This window comes from Macrosteles quadrilineatus, unplaced genomic scaffold (assembly GCF_028750875.1).
Source record: "Macrosteles quadrilineatus isolate MER2022 unplaced genomic scaffold, UCM_ALF_1.0 Scaffold_5__1_contigs__length_97177068, whole genome shotgun sequence".
Taxonomy (NCBI): Eukaryota; Metazoa; Arthropoda; class Insecta; order Hemiptera; family Cicadellidae; genus Macrosteles; species Macrosteles quadrilineatus.
The window spans coordinates 55,205,851-55,220,729 of record NW_026542598.1 but is presented as its reverse complement, the minus strand read 5'-3'; the positions used below and the strand labels follow the sequence as shown (position 1 = coordinate 55,220,729).

Sequence of the window (14,879 nt, the reverse complement as noted above, 5' to 3'; positions counted from 1 at the left end):
ACATGTTTTATTGAATTTCAAATTTATTATCTGGAAATAATTGCAGGTAGATATTTTCTGGGACTTAAACTTTTTATAGGCCTATACTATGGCTGAATATTTCTCTCTGATTTCAAGTTGACTAATATTAATATTTAATACAATGAATCCTGGCTGTCTTTAAATAAGTTTTGCTCATTATAAACTTATTTTAATCTGCATTTATTTTTATTTTGGAATTTTATTGAATTTAAGACTTATTCAAAATGAGGTTCTCAACTTTTGTGAAGCAATCTGAGCTTGTGCTAGCCAGGCTTAAGTCAATTGAAGCAAAAGTGCTTGCTATCGAAAAGGAACCTATCACTCCTCAACTTATAACAAAGCTCACTCTTTTGGATTCCACCGCTACAGCCAAAAATAATGATTTTGACAAATTAGTGAATAAGTTGTTCGGCACTGTGCCTTTACCTGAGGAATTAGATGAAAGTGAAAATATCACTACAATTTCAACATTACAAGATGAAATAAGTGATCTCTATGTGTCTATTCACTCTTTGTGTGTGAACTTGATACCTTCCCCAAGCTCTAACCAGTCGAGCCAGCCAAACCTGGATGATTCCAATGCAGCTATCAGCCAAGTAGCTACAACTAAGGTTAGTGTACAGCTTCCTAAACTTCAACTTGGTACCTTCTCAGGTCAACATGAAAAGTGGATGGCGTTCAAAAATTTGTTTGAAAATACTATTCATAAAAATGATAGTATTTCTGGTGTTGAAAAAATGAGTTATTTGTTAAGCTGTCTTGAGGGAGAGGCACTTTCAGTTGTTAAAAACATCCCTATGACTAATGCTAATTATTTTATTGCATGGGAATCTCTACTTAAAAGGTATCAGAATACAAGATTACTAATCTCTCTTCATGTCAACAATGTGTTAGACTTACCAGTTCTTCACAATCCCTCAGTGAAGCAACTTAGAAGGTTTTTGTCTGTTTTAAATGAAAACATTGAAGCACTTAAAGCTCTAGATGAAGAAATTTCTCAGGAAAATTTAATTTTGACCTCTCACTTGTTAAGAAAATTTGATTCTGATTTTCGCCATCATTTTGAACAGAGTCGAAGTGATAACTCTGTAACTCCTAAGTTAGATGAGTTAACCAAGTACATTGAGTCTCACTGTGTAAATCTTGAAGCAGCTAATCTTACTAATGTGGGATCATCTCTTAAGGGTACCTTAGGCCACCACACTCAAGTAAAACCCCCTCAGCGCTCAAATAAATCGGCGCTTATTGCAACTCCTCGCACTGTTTGTACATTTTGCGCAGGTGCAGATCACAAAATCTATCAATGCAAAGGTTTTCTTAAATTGACTTCACAAGAAATGTATAATTTTGTTAAAGGCAAAAATTTGTGCACCAACTGTCTTGGCGATAAGCATAAGGTAAAGGAATGCAATTCATGGCGTACATGTTCTACGTGTAAAAGAAAACATCACTCTCTTTTGCATTTTATGGATTCTGAAAATAATCTCTCTCCTAATGTGTCTAAAGGTAACACAGACAAACGAGCTCCAAGTTCTGACTCAAATAAAAATGAATCTGGTTTTGTTGGTTTGACAAATACAGAGAACACAGTTCTTCTTGCCACTGCTTTAATTGTGGTAAAATCAAGCGAAGGTAAGACCCTAGTTTGTAGGGGAGTTTTAGATTCTGCTGCTCAGTCTACCTTCATTACTCAAAGATGTGCTCAGTCTTTAGGGATTAAGCGCTCTCATGCTAATAAAACGCTTATTAATGGCATCTCGTCTGCTCAGGTGAAAACAAAAGGGTTAACTCATGTCACTCTCCAGTCCCTTAGTGGATATGTATTGGCAAGCTCTCACCCTGTCTTCATTTTGGATAATATCACTCCAGATTTACCTCGAGCTAAGATCACTCCTGAAGTTCGCTCACAGATGCAACATTTAATGTTAGCCGATCCTACTTTTGATAAACCCGCTCCTATTGATGTTCTAATTGGAGCTGACCTTTTTGCCTCCTCTGTGAAAGGCCAGTTTTTGTCACTTGGTGAGAATATGCCTGTAGCAATTGACACCATTTTTGGATATGCGCTCTTAGGATCGACCCCTGTCGCCTCAACTTGCAAAAATTCATTTCATGGATTAGTCACACTCTTAACCACCAATAGTTTGGATCTTCACACCTCTATCCAACAGTTTTGGGCTGTAGAGGAACCCCCTCTTACAAGCAAGCAATCCTTAGCCGAAGAAAAATGTGAAAAACATTTTGTATCTACGCACTCTCGCACTCCTGAAGGAAGATTTATTGTCTCTTTGCCTTTCTCAGACGATCCGTCAACATTAGGCAACTCGAGCAAAATGGCAAAATCCCTATTCTGGTCTCTGGAGAATAAATTTCGTTCTAATCCTGATTTCAAGGAAACTTATGTTGATTTTATGAGAGATTACTTGTCTTCGGGACATATGACACTCTGTCAGTCACCACGTCTTAAAAATAATCCTCATTACTACCTTCCACATCATGGAATTTTTAAAGATGGAAAATTAAGGGTAGTATTCAACGCATCAGCACCTACATCAACATCTCTGTCTCTCAACAGTATTCTTCATCAAGGACCAAAACTCCACAACAACATATGTGACATCATTCTCAACTTTCGCCGACATGCGGTTGTTTTTTCATGCGACATCAAGCAGATGTTTCGACAAGTCCTTGTAAAGGAATCTGATCAGATATTTCAACTTATTTTCTGGAGAGAGAATGATAAAATGCCTCTTCAAATCTATCAGCTAGCGACTGTCACTTATGGGCTCACATCATCGCCCTACTTGGCAAATCGTGTCATTCAACAACTCATTATTGATGAAGGAAAAAATCATCCTCTAGCCGCAACTGCTCTAAAGGATCAGATTTATGTCGATGACGCCCTATTGGGTAGTAATTGCGTAGAAAACGCTCTTTTGTTGAAAAATGATGTGGTTCAGTTACTCAAAAAAGGAGGTTTCGAGTTAAGAAAATGGTCTTCGAATAATCCATTACTCTTACAGTCGATCCCTGAAGATCACAAAGAAAAACCTATTGGTTTTCGAGCTCCCGAACAACCAGTTCATAGTGTTTTAGGACTCAAATGGATTCCTAATGAAGATGTTTTTTCTTATTCTGTAGGAACTCAAAATATTAAGGAAACTCCTACAAAAAGAATTGTTTTAAGTGTGATATCACAGATCTATGACCCATCAGGATGGTTAACTCCTGTAACCTTCTGGTCCAAATCCTTCATGCAATACTTATGGACACTTGGTCTCGATTGGGATGAACCCCTAGACGACAGCGTTATATCAGTTTGGAACAAGTTCGCCAATGAACTTCCATATATTGAAATGCTCAAGATACCTCGCTACGTGGGACTTTCTTCAGCTAAAGATATTCAGCTACATGCTTTTTCTGATGCAAGTGAAGCAGGATATTGTAGTTGTGTTTACCTGAGAGTTGTAAATTCACAAGGAATTATATCGACTTATCTTCTGATAGCGAAGTCAAGAGTCGCACCTCTGAAGCGTATTTCCATACCTCGCTTGGAGCTCTGCGGAGCACACCTGATGTCTAAGCTCCTAAATTACTGTATACAACTTCTCTCACCTCACTGCAAGATTAGTTCATACACAGCTTGGTGCGATTCCACAATCGTGCTTTCATGGATTGGCATGCCCTCTTATCGACTCAAGGTTTATGTGTCAAATCGAGTTGCAGAAATACAGGAAAATATCCCACCTTCATTTTGGCAACATATTTCATCACTAGAAAATCCAGCGGATGTTGGGTCAAGGGGTACCGCCCCACAAGATTTGATTAACCACACACTTTGGTGGAATGGACCTGTCTGGTTGTGTAACTCTGAAGAAAATTGGCCAAAGTCTGTCTGTAAATCTTTACCTGAAGAGTCTATCCCTGAAACTAAGATTCTCACAGTTAACACTCTCTCTGCTGTTCCGGATGAACCATTTTCTCTCCTCACTCGCTTCTCATCTTGGACAACACTACTTCATGTTTCCGCATACCTGCTGCGCTTCATTCATAACACCAGAAATAAAGTTAAACAAATTGGGAATTTAACTTCTCAGGAGATAAAAGAGGCTCATAACCTGATTTGTAAATTGGTTCAACGAGAATATTTTTCTGAAGAAATCTCATGTTTGAAATCCAATAAACCTTGCTCTGTACGCATTAGACGCCTAGCTCCTTATCTGGATAAAGATGGCCTCATTCGAGTAGGGGGAAGAATAAACAAGGCTGATATCTCTGAAGATCACAAACACCCCGTCTTGCTACCTAAAGGTCATAGGTTAGTTGATATTTTGATTGACCACCATCATGTCTTATATTTGCACTCTGGTCCAACTCTAACTCAGGCTATGCTGGCAAACAAGTACTGGATTCTCAGTGCTAGAAGCTTAATAAGATCTAGGATCTTTAAATGCATAAAATGTTTCAGATGTAAACCTCCTCATTCTTCTCCACTCATGGGGGAATTACCTATGAATCGAGTTACACCTTCAAGGCCATTTTCCATATCTGGTGTAGATTATGCAGGACACTTCTTTGTGAAGCAACATCTACTAAGACGAGTTCAACCTATCAAGGTTTATATTTGTATATTTATTTGCTTCTCTACTAAGGCGGTACACATAGAAGTAGTAACCGACCTAACAGCGGATGCCTATTTAGCCGCTCTTACCAGATTTGTCTCCAGACGAGGAATCGTTTCAGATATTCACTGTGACAATGCTACAAATTTCACAGGTGCATCCGAAAAACTCAGACGCAACTTTGAAAATTTAATCAAGGATTCCACAGTACAATGCTACGCTGAGAATTTCAATATTAAATTTCACTTCTTACCTCCACATGCACCTCATCAGGGAGGCCTTTGGGAGAGGGCCGTCAAAAGTGTGAAATTTCACCTAATAAGAGTCATTGGACAACAGACCCTGTCACTGGAAGAGTTTTCGACTTTAATCACCCGTATTGAAGGAATGATGAACTCTAGGCCTATAACTCCTCTTTCTTCTGATCCCTCGGACCTAGAAGCTTTGACGCCAGGTCATTTTTTAGTAGGTGGTCCTCTTATGACACCTCTTGAACCTGACTTGCGTAGCATTCCTATCAACCGATTAAAACGCTGGCAGTTAGTCCAACAGTTCAGTCAACATATCTGGGCTCGCTGGCAGAAAGAGTATCTGTACACTCTTCAAGAGAGAAATAAATGGGTCAACCCCAAGAAGAATATTGAAGTCAATGACTTGGTTGTCATTCATGAAGACAACTTGCCTCCACTCTCCTGGAAGCTTGGACGAGTTCTCTCCGTTTCACCTGGTACTGATGGAATAGTACGGGTCGTGCACCTGAAGACCGCAAGTGGACACCTCTCTCGTCCTGTGACAAAGGTGTCTGTCCTTCCTATGGAATAGTGAAGAGGAGTTACCACCCCCCTTTTTTATTGATTTTCTCATTTTTTGTGTTGTTTTCAGAACCCAGGGGTTCAGGGGGGGCCGGTATGTTAAATATTTAGTAATTCAACTAAGGACATTTAATAAAATATTTATTTAATAACATATGAACTATATACAGTCAAATATAAACAATTAATCAAGTAGTATTAACATTCAAGTCAAGTTTTTAGTTCAGTTATTGAAAGGATACAACAGCTGATATGATGACATCACTGTCCAAAGTTCACTACAGCACTTCGTACTAGTCAGTGCAGTTTAGACTCACCTCTCTCACAGTACACAGTGCTTACCTTTTGGTTTAGTTCATATTAAATATTTTAATCTCTCTTTCTCTCTTACCGCTCCAAGTGCATTATTTCATAATTTCTCATGTTAAATATGGATTCCAAAATTTATAGTACCAAGTGTCAAGCTAGGATCCAAGAAGATATTTTTATTTAAAGTAGATGTGTTGTAAATTTTCGTGTACAGTCCAGAATATTCATGAGTAGTGAATTGCTTTCTTTTTATTAATGAAGAAGAGTTTTAATTTAAATCAGTGAAGAATTACATACTACACAACAATAGTCATTTCTCAACATCATCTTTCATCTGTGGTCCTTCGATTCTCGTCACTCTGGCCAGAGCCATCGCTTCTCTGCTCATCTTGTTCCTGTTCTACCAAAACCCTAATGGATCTTCAGTTTTAGGATCTAAAGGTATTTCTCACAATTTTACCTCTTAATACCATATTTAACAACCACCAATTAACAATATGGCCGACAACTTTGTTATTTCTTTTAGAACACACTGTTAATGATTGTTTTTGAATGTAGATATGCGATTTAAAACTAATAAACGAGTAATTTTACAGAGAAAATGCAAGGAATAAATAAGTCTTAAAATCGCATCTACATTGTAAAAAGACCCTAACATACCGAGTGGTCCAATATTACAGTTAGCTGTCATTTTTGAAAATGGTGGCCATTTTTGAAACAACAGAATCGATATTCTTAACATATTTTATGACTTACTTTAAATGTAGATGCAATTTTAAGACTTCTTTATTTTCGGCATTTCCTCTGTAAACTTACTCATTTAGGAGCTACATGATGCAAAATGTACACCACAAGCCTTTTTTCTTAGGTTTACCACGCTGTAACTCATAAACTAGTGACTTTAGAGAATAAATGTCAGGATAAAACGTTTTTAAATTGCATTTACATTCCAGAACGATCATAAAATACAGAGTGTTCCAAAAGAAATAAGAAAATTGTCGGCCATATTGGACAATGGTGGACATACTTTACAAATTCAATACCATTCCAAGACACATCTTAAACAAAGAAGGGGTGTGCCCCATAAGAAGGTAACTCCATATCCAATAAAAGAGTTGGCTATTGGTTCACTATAAGTGAGACACCCTGTATAATAATTATTTCAGGGTGCTCAGTTGTGCTTGAATTACTAATTTTATATCATGTATATACACATATATAACAATTTGAACGAATAGTATTTTAGTCTCTTGGGACATTAAAATGAAAAAGTAAATCGGTCCTAGGCCCAGGTCTTACCTGCGCCCACTTTGGCTATAATCTATGGCAATAGCTACTTCCCAATAAGGAAATTCGCTAAAAAACTACTGTTGTTGCTTCAGCATGACGCAGAGAAACATATGGCAAAAGGTTACGCAAGATAAAAGTATGGCAATTACAGGTATTGAGTAACATGTGTTATTATCACATAGTGTGCCTTTTAGAAGCAGGCCTACCTTAATTGTTTAGTAGTTTTACTATCTCTCTACCTAGTACCTAGTAGTAGAAGTCGCAAATTTGGGTTGAAATTTGCTTGAAAATGCTTATACTACTTGTTCTTTCCGTAAGTTCATATCACATATTTATTTTTAACTAATCAATAATGCACAATATGTAGCTCTCTGAATTTTTTTTAACTCAAACACAAATCTCTTTATTTTTGACAGTTAACAACTGCATAATAGCGTCATCAAAAATGTCACTTAACACTGAACAAAACAACATCTTCTTATCGAAAAAATCTAAAAAAAATATTTATTATTATAATGTAAATCACTACTTCGACACTGTAACAAAGAGTGGTCAACTTCATTACCTAATTTGTCCACATTGGTTTCCATCTTCTGAGTAGAGGGCTGTGCATTAAACAGAAGAATGCCATTGCAAAATAAATAAAATTTTCTAAAAAGCAATTTTGTGTTTTGGGATGTCTTCTTAAACCATAGGAGATAGAATGAGATGGATTTTGGAAAAGGTCAAAATTTTTCTTACCATATACGAAACAGTTCAAATTATTTATTTATGGGAAAGTAATAATTTTATTGTTAACAAATAGTTTTTACAGGGAAATAAAAAAAATATATGATTAAGTTGGTATGAATTAAACCCCATTTGATCAAACAAAACTAAAATTGTTATCAGAATAATAGGTTTTCAGTTTAGAGTTGTTATTTTGACGATTTAATTTTTTCAATTGATTACATGATTACAGTATATGACTTTTTAACAAAGTAATTTTGATTGTATGCTGATTTTAAAGTAGTTGAATATTTATTAAATGTATTTAAGATTATAAACCACCTAATAATGTAAAAAGATTCCATATCAGCATTAATTTCCAAACTAAAAAATTTTCATATTGTTACATGTTTTAAAGGTTAAATTCTTTATGCAATTAAATAACAAAAAACTATAACAATTTAAATATGTAACTATAATGGTTATTATATTCTTTTACAGACGTTCGCACTAGCTGATGCTTATGGTGAGTAGTACTACTCGTACAGACATTGACTGTGAATTTTATGGGCTAACATTGGTTACAACACAAACAAATGTTTTCTGTAATTTTAGTCAGTGGAAAAATAGCTAGAAAAACAACTTGCTTATTTTTACCTCCAAGATTGATAAAATGGTTATAATGTGACCGTCAGACAGTTATTAACCATACTTTTTGGAATATCATGGATACCAGTCCAAAACCCAGTTTTGGCTATTGCCGGTAATATTGGCAATATGCCTGTGGAAGCGTGTCACAACTCCACTATCCAGCATAATCTTACAGTTTACTTGGGTTTTGGTCAGTGTCACAAAGTATTGGGCATATCGATTGCTACATGACGTTCGATTGTTTTGGTCGAGGCATAGAATGTAGCCTAATTAATTGTTCTGCTGACAAGACGTGTCATAATTCTATGTGACGTGTAGGACTGTCGAGCCTAGGGTTGGTCACGGTCAGTCGGGTTAGAAGAGTCTTTGAGCGCGGTTACGCGCTATCATGCCCTCCCCCGCGGATGTCCATGGGGGTGGGCATGTCCGCTTTGCAACTCATTGTAAATAGTTATGTTCTTTTAACATAATAAATCAAGTGTTAGAATCTCAACTCGGCCGTCGATTATTGAGTTTTCCGCCCTTCCCTACAATAATAAGTAACATAGCTTTTGTTATTGTCAACTCACAATCTCCTTTTTAGAATATGGACTGGCAAAAGTCTATAACTTACCTTATGACATATAGTCCAGTCAATGAATGCTCAAAAGGGGGGTGTAGAGGACATGGAGAGGGGGAAAATTTTTTTCTGCGGGAATGTGTTCGGGGTAGTTAGAGGATAAAAATACCAAAAGTCCCCGCCCCTGGCCCTGCTGCTTCAGCGGGGGGAGGGGGGGGAAGTCCCCATTTTTTAGTTTTTCACTTCTACAGTGAAAACCGTGCATCGTACGGAAAAAATGTAAATTATAAAAAGAAAGATGATGAAATTCTCTACAAGAATGGTCATATTCATTTCTTCCGTATATGCATTGGTTTAAAAGATATTCTCAAAATAATATAAAAATTCTTAAATAAATTTATTTTCCCGCGTTTTTGTCAAATAAGTTTATATAATCCATTAGCCTGTCGTTGTTTCACATTAATCTTCACATACACTAACCTATATAATATAATATATCAATCGTATATATTGTGTTAAAAATAGTTTATATAAATTTAAATACGTTATGTATATTTGTCATGGAAACAAGTAATTTTGGCATAATTATTACACTAAAAATTTAAAATATTATGTTTGTAGCTATATTTGTCCAGGTTTATTTATATTTATTACTGAAACCAAGACTTAATATGGTCTGGTCTGGTTCATGGTCTGGCTCACTTGAGACGAGAGGGTCCGACTTCTGTCCCAAAAACTGGTGCCATTTGGAACTGAAAACCACCATCTAGGACATCTCCATCATTCAATTCTTGTTGATTACACTCAATATTGGCTATCGAAGTGAGAATTCGGTGTAGGCCTGTATACTCTTCATCTTCCTCATTCATCAGAATGGGCATTTCATGTAAAAAGTTCCTTTAGCAGTTCCGGCATGCATAACGGAGAACAATTATTGGAAATTTTCTTGCATGCACAAATTGCACATCTGGCACTGTTATAATCTTCAAAAACAACAATGCATTACCTTACAAGGTAATAGGTATCCACGTACCTCACGTATCCATCACATATCGCAGACACTGAAGATCCCCTTTGCCATATAACCTTACGTGAGAAATCCCCCATCGATAACCAAATTAAAAGTCGTTAAAACTGTTGTTGGTTGGTTCCTAAGAACTTGAACAGTGCAGGCATTTTTGGTCTTAACTCACACCACTCTCATTAAATAAAGGGAAATGGAGCAAGTTCAAATCGTTAACAAACCTTTAAATCTTGATAACTTTTTTAACTTATACAAATCCAAACAGAATTAAAGGTTTTGCTGCAACGTTTTAATCATTGATATCGATGGTTGAACTCACAGAGGACAAAGGGAGAGCCATATTTTCCCGTAACAGCTTGTTGTCTGCAAATGATTACAATTTGATTAATTACTCGCAGACTACGTAATACAGCATCGTAACAGTTAACGGATTCATCTCCTACAACCCCAGATGCTATTAAAAAATGATGTCTTTTGAGTTTCAGGAAAGAGTGGGCAATTTTCAAACATTGCTGTCAGTTAAGAAATATATGACATTTCATCATTTGTATCATTTAATCAAGGACAACTCTGTTTGGAAAACCAACTACCCTCAGAAATGTGGGATTGGGAGCGCAAAAAAGGTAATCTATTCCCAGTTTTAACCAATGAACCAACTAACCCACGAGAAATGTTAGGCTTGTTTTTTGCAAATATACTAAAGATTGTAGCGATGAAAGATGTACATGCAATGAAATGTCCATTAAATGTTCCTCGTTGGCCGTTATGCCAGAATTGCTAAGGGGCCCGTTTAAGTAGAATGCCAATTCTGATAAATGAGGATGATGAAGAATATATACACTGCACTCTCACATCGATAGCAAATATTGAGTCTAATGAACAAGAGAATTGGATTATGGAGAGACCATTTAACAATGGTTCTTAATAGTCTTGGTTTCGGTAATTGATACAAATAAACCATGACAAATGTAGCTACAAACATAATCTTTTTAATTTTTAGTGTAATAATTATGCCAAAATTACTTGTTTCCATGACAAATATACATAACTTATTTAAATTTTATATAAACTATTTTTAACACAATACGATTTATATATTATATTTTATAGGTTAGTGTTTAAAACCCGGTTTTTTATCCTGATTAATGTGAAACAACAACAGGCTAATGGATTATATAAACTTATTTGACAAAAAACGCGGGAAAATAAATTTATTTAAGAATTTTTATATTATTTTGAGAATATCTTTTAAACCAATGCATATACGGAAGAAATGAATATGACCATTCTTGTAGAGAATTTCATCATCTTTCTTTTTATAATTTACATTTTTTCCGTACGATGCACGGTTTTCACTGTAGAAGTGAAAAACTAAAAAATGGGGTCTTTCCCCCCCTCCCCCCGCTGAAGCAGCAGGGCCAGGGGCGGGGACTTTTGGTATTTTTATCCTCTAACTACCCCGAACACATTCCCGCAGAAAAAAATTTTCCCCCTCTCCATGTCCTCTACAATCCCTTTATTGACTGGACTAATAGTATAAAACCCACGGTAAATAGTTAGACTTATAAAGCTCTCTTTAAAGTTGTATAGAACATGTGAATAAACCACAGTAGCTTGGCCAGGCAGACAAGGAAAGAAGGGGAACTTAAATGTCCATTTATTTCTTAACATTTCTGTTAATAACTTAACTGTAAATTATTTGAGGGATTTTCCTTTAGAGTGAATAAAAGATTAACGTAAGTCTCATGGTATTTTGTTTTTGGTCTCATTGACTGGGGCGATTCAAAAAGAGTTGCAGACATTGAAAATTAATTAGTAAAGTAACATATTAGTACCTTAAGAAATTTTGTTCTAATGTTGTACAGTTAGTTCACTATTAAAAAAAACTTTTACACTATATTAATAAATTGTAATTGATTACGACTGTTTGTATAATTATAAGAATAGTAACGGGTATTTTACGCACAATCAATAATGGTAAATTAATTATACAATTAGCAAATATTGTCTTTCTTTTCTCAATTCATTAATTACTTTTAGGAGATATTTTTAATGTTATTTACGTTTTATAGGTGTTAATTTTATTACAGCTGTCACTAAACTGCACAGTATTTCAAATATATATAAATTATTAACTTCAACCTATGTCAATATATTTCTTTTCTTTTAGTAATGTATTTAATTTATACTAGAGGACCCATGCTGCTCCGCAGCGTTAAAATAATTATTATATCCGAGAAATAATCAAATTTAAAATTTTTGATTGAGTAATACAGTATCTTGAGCTTAACTGATTCAAACGATTACTATCTCAAATTAAAGCCTATAATTTACTGATTATTTTGTGTCCAAAACATATAGAAAAACATGAACAATACTGGAGCTATTGATTTTTAACCATATTAAAACCTTATGAAAAATAATTTTTATATTGGTTATTCACCTTGCGTTTGCTTGAAACTCGTCCGATTTGAATAGCTAATAGCTTAAAAGAAAAACTAAAATATATAGGATTATACATTTATAACTGGTAAAGGTACATCTTAAATTGAAGTAAGAACGATAAATAAATCAAATTATGTGTTCTGGTCGTGTAACTATGTAGGTAAAATATTTGTAGATGATTGATGGCAAATTTGTGCGTGCATACCTTCAATTCGAGACCCCAATCATGAAAATCGGTCGGATAGAAGAGCCAAACGAACTCGGCAAATAAAAACCAAATTTAGCTTCCATAAGAAATACATAGGAAGCGAATTTCGTTTGTGTATACATCGAGTGCGATAATAGATAAATATATACCGATGCTTTATGGCAAATCTGTGCGTGCATACCTTCAATTTGAGACCTCAATCATGACAATCGGTCGGGCAGAAGAGGCAAACGAACTCGGCAAAGAAAAGCCAAATTTAACTTACATAAGAAATACATGGGAAGCGAATTTCGTTTGTGTATACACCGAGTGCGATAATATATAAATATATACCAATGCTTTATGGCAAATCTGTGCGTGCATACCTTCAATTCGAGACCTCAATCATGAAAATCGGCCGGGTAGAAGAGTCCAACGAACTCGGCAAAGAAAAACCAAATTTAACTCCCATAAGAAATTCATGGGGAGCAAACTTCGTTTACGTATAAACCGAGTAATACTATAGATAATTATATGCCGATGCTTGATGGCAAATCTGTGCGTGCATACCTTCAATTTGATACCTCAATCATGAAAATCGGTCGGGTAGAAAAACCAATGAACTCGGAAAAGAAACCCCAATTTTTTTAATTATAAGATTGGTGTAGTAATAATTCGTACTAAAGAACATATTATAATTTGATATTGTTGTTGTAAGACTTCTACGATGCCACCTGCACTTTCATATATTATTAAAGTTACAATTTAGTACATACGAGGGAACTAGAGAATCAAAAATATGTTTGATTTAAAAAAGATCAGTGTATAAATTTCTTTAACACCAGTAATGAACCATAACGGGTTAAGAGCTGTCATTTTACAAAGAAAAAGTCAATCCAAAATAATGGATCAAGAAGCCGGCCTAAAAGTTCCAACCTTAAACTTCAAATACTAAATCATATTAATTTGTTTACATTATGAACAAGCTATAAAAAATAAATAAATGAGTAAATAATAGTAAAATTTTAAGATAAGAGTATTTTATAGTGAAATAGTTTTTTTTGTGTTATACAACCAAAACAGTTTGTGTTGTTGTAAAACATTGTAACATTGTGGAGCCTGTCCTGGTGGAAGTAAAATTCCCCCCTTTAAAAATACAGTACACATTTTCTTCAATGATTGTTCCATAAAAAACAATAACTTCTTATAAAATGTACATCAAATTAGCAGAGGGACAGGTAGCACTGCCTATGTCCACTAGTTCCTGCTTTCATTTGTTAAGTCTTTGGGTTAATTAAAACACTTAAGTATTTTATATTCTCGAAAAATAACTTCGTTTTACTCCGTATTAATAATTACAACAGATCTGTAGCTAATGTATTTTTTCAAATATACTGTTCATACATATTTTTTACAACTTCAGTGCAACAATACTATATTAAGAATAAGTAACCTTTCAAAGAAATAAAACTAATTTTGTCTGTTTTTATATTTTAGTAAACAAGCTTATGGGTGCTGAATATAAGGCGGACACAAAAGGGCACAACTTTGAGCCACACGCATTGATAACATTGGCGGACAACGTTGAATTGACCTGCGTCGAGGAGACATGGACTCGAACTAGGTCCGGGGGTTTTGGTAATGACTTTATGGTTAGATATATGGCAAAACTGACATATGCTACTGAAGTAAATGGAGAGAAAAAAGACGTTTTCGTCGAATGGTATGATGTTGATGGCTGCGGAACAAAGGAGAAGGCAGATGAGGCTATAATAGGAGTACACCAACGTGTTGCAGGATCATCTGATACAATCATAGTGAAATACCGTACAGTAAACGGCTTGGACTTTGTTAAGAACTCCCAGCTCTACACGCTCAGAGGAGACGCCTACACTCCAGCCAATCAGTGAAGAAACTGGATGCCCAAGGTCGCAATAAACCTTTTTTGATCGCAATGTATTTTCTTATCACTTTATATTTCATCCCTGGGATATATGACAGGCCAGATTATCCACTAGGCCGCCTTATGCCATGGCCTAGGCTGTGCAAGGGAGTGAACATGAGGTTCTACTGTAATGACACGAATAGGAATAGTTAAATGTCAAGATTTTTTTCCGAAACTTAAAATAGAACACAAGTGCAATTTTCACAAAATTATTTATAAGTTGTAACGACGTAATCTTACATCCTATATGCAAGGTTAGTAAAAAGTCTATAGACCCCCCTGTTAATTTTTAACGGCCCATACTAG

At 35.3% G+C, this 14,879-nt stretch overlaps 2 protein-coding genes across 2 annotated transcripts; both read left to right on the top strand.

The window, feature by feature from the left end:
• The first annotated feature begins 245 nt into the window (after positions 1-245).
• Positions 246-5,465, top strand: LOC128995618 (uncharacterized). The gene is made up of 4 exons (XM_054420636.1): positions 246-632; positions 1,092-1,206; positions 1,528-4,339; positions 4,490-5,465. Exons 1-4 carry the CDS (start codon positions 246-248, stop codon positions 5,463-5,465), a joined length of 4,290 nt encoding a protein of 1,429 aa, XP_054276611.1.
• A 1,757-nt stretch (positions 5,466-7,222) lies between these two features.
• LOC128995326 (uncharacterized) lies at positions 7,223-14,583 on the top strand. Its single transcript, XM_054420312.1, has 3 exons — positions 7,223-7,367; positions 8,264-8,288; positions 14,126-14,583. The coding sequence occupies exons 1-3, from the start codon at positions 7,344-7,346 to the stop codon at positions 14,536-14,538; spliced, it is 462 nt and encodes a 153-aa protein (XP_054276287.1). The 5' UTR covers positions 7,223-7,343; the 3' UTR covers positions 14,539-14,583.
• Positions 14,584-14,879: the final 296 nt, after the last annotated feature.

Excerpts from the sequence above, each read along its gene's own strand:
- LOC128995618 (XM_054420636.1), top strand. The coding sequence starts at position 246 with ATGAGGTTCTCAACTTTTGTGAAGCAATCTGAGCTTGTGCTAGCCAGG. Across the intron at positions 1,207-1,527 it reads TGTGGGATCATCTCTTAAGG|GTAACACAGACAAACGAGCT; the intron begins GTACCTTAGGCC and ends ATGTGTCTAAAG. Across the intron at positions 4,340-4,489 it reads TTGCTACCTAAAGGTCATAG|ATGTAAACCTCCTCATTCTT; the intron begins GTTAGTTGATAT and ends AAAATGTTTCAG.
- LOC128995326 (XM_054420312.1), top strand. The coding sequence starts at position 7,344 with ATGCTTATACTACTTGTTCTTTCC. Across the intron at positions 7,368-8,263 it reads TTATACTACTTGTTCTTTCC|ACGTTCGCACTAGCTGATGC; the intron begins GTAAGTTCATAT and ends ATTCTTTTACAG. Across the intron at positions 8,289-14,125 it reads CGCACTAGCTGATGCTTATG|TAAACAAGCTTATGGGTGCT; the intron begins GTGAGTAGTACT and ends TTTATATTTTAG.